The sequence below is a fragment of the Tachysurus vachellii genome, chromosome 8, assembly GCF_030014155.1.
Source record: "Tachysurus vachellii isolate PV-2020 chromosome 8, HZAU_Pvac_v1, whole genome shotgun sequence".
Taxonomy (NCBI): domain Eukaryota; kingdom Metazoa; phylum Chordata; class Actinopteri; order Siluriformes; family Bagridae; genus Tachysurus; species Tachysurus vachellii.
The window spans coordinates 21,266,989-21,273,177 of NC_083467.1; the positions used below are offsets into that span (position 1 = coordinate 21,266,989).

Genomic DNA, 6,189 nt, shown 5'->3' on the forward strand with positions numbered 1-6,189 from the left:
TTGAGGGAAGATTGTACCAAAAGGTTGTCCTAGGTGCAGTTCACATAATTAGCTGTAGCTTTAGAAAATATAAACTTCATTTCTCAACAATGTGAGTTCATATTGTTATCACATCCAGTTATTTGCATTCCCACTTGAGTAGCTCTGTCCTAGAGTGTGGAGCTGTGAGGATCAAAACTTTACCACCAGTGAGGACTCATACAGAAGAATATCAATGAATAATGTTTAAATGTATAGAATTGATAATTCTGCTATGGTTGCTCGTCTATTATAGTGTACATACATTGGAAATGGTCAGCACAGATGCAGAACCTCATCCTCTGGATCAAGCAGAAAGTAGTTCATCACTGAAAGACTGCAGTTCAGAGGAAAGCCAAGAGGATATAAAGCTGCAGCGTGAGAGAAAGAGTCTGGAGGACTTCAACCTCCTCTGTGTACTTGGAAGTGGTACATTCGGGAAGGTGATTTTGTCTGAGCTCAAAGGCACCGATGAGGTGTATGCGCTGAAGATCATAAAGAAGGACACGATTAGGGAATTCAATATGATCAGCTACGCTTTTATGGAAAGACGCATCTTGACTCTGGCCAGTGAACACCCCTACCTGACCCACCTGTTCTGCAGCTTCCAGACCAACGATTCATTGTGCTTTGCTATGGAATATTTGAATGGAGGAGATCTTGCATTCCACATATTACAAGGGTTTGATGAACATTGCACCCAGTTTTATGCTGCTGAGATTGCCTGTGCCCTCATGTTCCTCCACCGAAATGGGATTATTCACAGAGATCTCAAGCCCGAAAACATCCTCTTAGATGCTGATGGCCACTGCAAGATTGCAGACTTTGGCATATGCATGGATGGCATAGTGGATGGAAACATGGCCAAAACGTTTTGGGGCACACCCAACTACAAGTCACCAGAGATGGTCCAGTATTGGGAATACGGCACGTCGGTGGATTGGTGGGCCCTAGGTGTTATCATGTACGAGATGATGACAGGCTGCGACCCGTTTCATGATGACGATGAACAGAAGATGTACGATTACATTGTCAATGCTGAGCCACATTACCCAACAAATCTCAGCATAGAGGCGATCAGCATCCTAAAAGCCTTCCTGGAGAAGAACCCCAAGAATCGTCTCGGCTGTGTGAAGTCGCAAGGCAAAGAGAACGCCATCAAAGTTCACCCTTTCTTCAAAAATATCAACTGGGTCCTGCTGGAACAGAGGAAAATCCCACCCCCTTTTCAGCCACAGATTATGTCAAAGAGAGACATCTGTAATTTTCTGAAAGGATCCACTTGTGAGGATCCCCAGCTTCCTCATGGGGAACTTTCCTTCTTCAACCAGTCCAGCCAAGAGGAGTTTAAAGGCTTCTCTTTCATTAACACCAAAGTGTTATTATAATATTCATTTGATCAATTTAATTGATCCTTTGTTTGAAATTGTAAATAATATATATATACATATGTATATATGTATATATATTTTTCCAAATCAATTGTTTTGTCATGTCTGAGAAAAAAAAAGAAAAGTATTTCTGCCTAATAAAATTACATTTCTATTGCCCACTGTTTAAAGGTGAAAAATCATCATCCATAGCATGACCTGTTTGTGCACATTATTGAGTCCTGATGGCCATTAAAGCTCGTTTTAAGTGTTTACGGAGAAAAAAATCTCTACTGAAGTTTCCTATTGAAGAACTACAATAGACTAGTCTAGCTAGCCACAGAGCCACGTGGCTCTTGTTGTTGTAGCGGATTTTGAATTGTTCTTCTGAATTGTTTTTAACGCAGTAATAATTAAAGAGGAAAAGTATTTGTGTAAGGAGTTACAGTATAAATACACTGTGGTTTATACCGGACCCATAAACCGCCCATAAGGTCCAGGACCTACAGCCAAAGCATAAAGTTATGATTTAAAACCTGACGAGGAGCCTCTATACTGACGGAGAACAGTTTCAGGTTATGAGTGGGGTGCAGATAAACAGTCATTACTGGATATATATTTATAGGGCCCTGATACGATTATGTATTGACTATGGGTGTATGGTATATGGCGCAGCAGCTAAGAGTGTGCTTGAGAAACTTGACAGAAGACAGTCCATAGCTCTTAGACTCAGTATTGGTGCTATTAAAACAACTCCTAATAATGCATTACCTGTGGAATCTGGCGAATTACCTTTAAATCTAAGAAGACTAAAACTTTCCGTGACATACTGGGTTAAGCTCAAATGTTCTGGGAAAGAACAACCTACTATACAGTAGAAATATCTGATTGTTAGGAGTACTCACAAAAACAAAATGGTGAAGGATTTGGGTGGAATATTAATACAATAGCAGAAAAGTACAGCCTAAACAAAGTTGAGTATGGGCCAAATATATTATGGGGCAATGTTCCACCATGGATATTCACAGCTCCCAATGTTGACTTAAAAGTTCTAGAGTTAAAGAGAGAATGGTCTGAAAGTAACACTAATAACATTGGAAAATTGACTCAAGAATATGTTAAGAACATTTTTATCAGTATTTGTTAATATTTACTGATGGGTCTAAAGACTCAAATAACAATCTTGTGGGAGTAGGAGTGTATATACCAGAGTTTGACACAAATATATGTAAACGAATTAATGATAGTCTATCTGTGTACACAGCTGAAGTTGTAGCTATAATTCTAGGTTTACAATGGGTAGAAGAATTAAAACCTCAAAGAGTAATTATATGTTCTGAATCTATCGCAGCACTTTATAGCTTGGATTCAACTGAAACAGCAAGAGATGACCTATTAAACGAAATACTCGTGATAATGCTAAGAATAGAAAGACTTGGAATTGATGTACAATTTTGTTGGGTTCCGGCTCATGTTGGTTTAGAGGGCAATGAGATAGCAGATCTGACTGCAAAAAAATGCCCTAAAAATAAAGAATGAGGAAATTATGAAAATCCCATTTGGGAAAGGTGAGGCCAAGTCATTAATAAAAACAGCAATAGAGGAAACATGGCAGAAAAAATGGGATATAGATAACAAATGGAGACTATTATAATATACAAAATGCAATCAAGGTCAAGGCAATTAAAGGGAAATGTAGAAGTGAAGTGATTTTATCAAGATTAAGACTAGGACACACTGGATTAAAATCAACCATATTTTAATGGGAAAATGCACATCAGATAAATGTGATGCATGTAATGTTCCAGAAAATGTGGAACATGCCATAATAAGGATGTGTAAAAAATATAGCTTAGAAAGGGAAATATTTAAAGGAAAGATATATGAGTTGGGAAAAGAATGGAGTTTGAAAGGGATATTCGTGTTGGGTGAAAAAATGTGGAAATGTAATGAAGAATAACATTATTTTTTAAAAGAATCAGGAATATACCATGGAATATAGATTTTTTTTTTTTGGTTTGTAGGTACAGTACATGAAGCCCTGAGGTTGCATATCCTGGTACAGTAGGTGGCGGTATTTCACCTAAATAAATTGGTTGCGACCCGTCATATAAACCGAGAAAAGAATAAAGAAAGAAAGTTATACGTGAAAATATCGTAAAAGAAAAGAAAGATATTGATTCGTGTCGAAAACAAAGGGAGAGAAACAGACGAGTGAGACAGAGAAAGAGAGAGAAATAAGGAACAAACTCATTTCTGTTCATACTTCACTAAGGCACTAAACCAGTGTCTCATGTGTTCAGAAACTTATTAAAAGTGCCAATGTGAAACACCATTATGAGACAAAACATAAAGGTTATAAATAAACACTCAAATCTGAAGTGAGATCACAGAAAATAAGTAATCTCAGAGCCCAGTATGACCAGACCACCAGGATCCTGAGACACATTCAATTGAATTCAATTCAAGTTTATTTGTATAGTGATATTTACAGTTGAATTGTCTCAAAGCAGCTTTACAGAACATAAACATAGAGCAAAAGGTTATTATAAAGAATAATATAAAGATTAATATAATACAAAAATCCAAGATTAATATTAGATATATTTAAATGTGTTTGTGTTTATCCCCTCAGAGCAAGTCTGGGGTGGCTCAGGTGACTGTAGTCCTTCCCAGAAGAGTGAAGGTTATTGCACAGGTCAGCATGGGTCAAGGTCATGTGATGGTCATACGATGGTCATGGTGGTCATAATACGGACAGTTGGACACTTAACCACTCTTAGCTTGTATGAACACTGCCCATCAAACACATTGTATTTAAGCAGTTTTTTCTCAAATTATCTTATTCTATTTTTTAATACAGTCAAGGGGTTTCTGTAAAGGAATGGAAAAATGTTTCTTAGTCACTGTTTATTGAATTAGATCTTGATACAGATGAGACTGCTCCTGAGTGTTCCATCAGAATTGCTTGGATTTTGGGTTGACACTAAAAGCCATTTACTGAGTAGCTGAAAAACTACTTTGAGGGAAAACAATAACAAGAGCAAATATAAAGTCAGCATCATCTGCCACAAAGAAAAGTGAAATATTAACTGAAGATGTGTTGACTTAGATGAAGCCGTGCATAAGCCATCATGTGTATGAATGTGTTATTAGTTTTATTATTATTATTATTGTTGTTGTTGTTGTTGTTGTTGTTGTTGTTGTTGTTATTATTATTATTGTTGTTGTTGTTGTTATTATTGTTATTATTAATACTACTGTTGGCAATAGTCTGAGTAGTAGCATTTGCACTGATAACATCTCTGATAAAACTCGCACAACCAATTGGATGTTGTGTCTTTTCAGATTATGTACAGTTTTATTTCTAGATATGTTCTTCTTGTACAATGGCAAGCAATGCAAACCTAACTTCTGTCTAATCTTCTCATAATAATAAAGGTATTCTATTCATTTTAGTTCCTTCTAAATGTGCTCATTAACTTTAATTGTACATTCACATAATTTATTTTACATTTATTAAATCATTCAATTATTTCATTATTAAAAATAGTTTTTTTCTGTTTTGCAATATTGTGTTTTCTCGCCCGAAGTTGTTCCTTTATCTTGTGCACTGCGTTTCATCTCCCCTGTACTAATGCAGGTGTGAGTTTTCTGACCTTTTATAGCATTATTGCGCACCACCCATAGCATACACTGTGAACATCATTGCGTCCTGACTTCCATTAAAGCTCGTTTTAATTATGTTTATCACAAACCATATCACTGAAGTTTCCAATTCAAGAGAGAGAGAGAGAGAGATTTCTAGCTTTTTTTTAAATAAACAATAAGTTACAATAAAAGGTTAAAAAACAGCAGCAGTTTCTTTACAGAAGGGACATTAAAAGGGACTTTAAAACATCTGGATTTAACTTAGAAATTAAAGTATTGACTCCCACTGCTCCATGTAAAATTCTAAATTGTAATTAATTGTAAATCTTTTTCTAAGTGGCAATTTATAAAACACTCTCCATGCTGGCTTAGTGTCATGTAAAATTCCCAGGTTTTCCCTCCACACTGTATCTGTCCTTCCATCCAGCTTTCTTTTATTTACAGTTTTTACTCTGACTCCTTTCATATTTACTGTCTTTTGGAGAAATGTTTAAGATACTTAACTTTGCATGAACCTGTTTGTCTGTTATTTTGTCTGTCCTCATCACTTTCTGTTTCTATATTGATGTATTGACCACTACTTAATTCCGTCTACAGTATGTTCCTGTCTGTTTATAGTTTTCTTTTCTTTTTCCATTTCACCTAGTCATTTTTTTTCTGGTCTGTGGGCCACTGCTTTTGATCTTACTAAAGTAAAACTTGCATCATCTGTGATCATGTCAGTGTTATCTGTACCTGTGCACTCATCATTACTTTGCTTATATTACTGTCTGTGTGTTCTGTTCAGGATTATAATTAACATTAACTTGTTTTCTGTTCTTGTCTCTATTTGATTTGTTTCCTGTTCAGACCTTTTTTCTCTTTCTTGACCTTCTGTATTATTTTCTCACTGTTTCATTTCTCCCTGTTGCTTTGTTTCTGCTCTGTCCTCTCCACTGTCCTCTATGTCTTTGTCCTGTTCCAGTTCCTTTTCATTCTCTTTTGTCATTTCTGTCTCCTGGTGACCTGCTGCCTCTTTTTCAGAACAGTTCTTAATGAAATGACAAAATCCTCTTCGTTCACACTCATTTTAAACTTTATATTCAGATTTTTATCTCTAATGTTTAATACCATGTAGACCTACAGTATGTTAGAGATTTAAGCACTTATG

General features: G+C 36.0%; 1 protein-coding gene across 1 annotated transcript; it reads left to right on the forward strand.

Annotated features, from left to right (window-relative positions):
- The first annotated feature begins 290 nt into the window (after window positions 1-290).
- On the forward strand, window positions 291-1,406 carry LOC132850561 (protein kinase C epsilon type-like). The gene has a single exon (XM_060877199.1). It carries the CDS (start codon window positions 291-293, stop codon window positions 1,404-1,406), a length of 1,116 nt encoding a protein of 371 aa, XP_060733182.1.
- Window positions 1,407-6,189: the final 4,783 nt, after the last annotated feature.

Coding starts and splice junctions, on each gene's coding strand:
- LOC132850561 (XM_060877199.1), top strand. CDS start 291: ATGGTCAGCACAGATGCAGAACCTCATCCTCTGGATCAAGCAGAAAGT.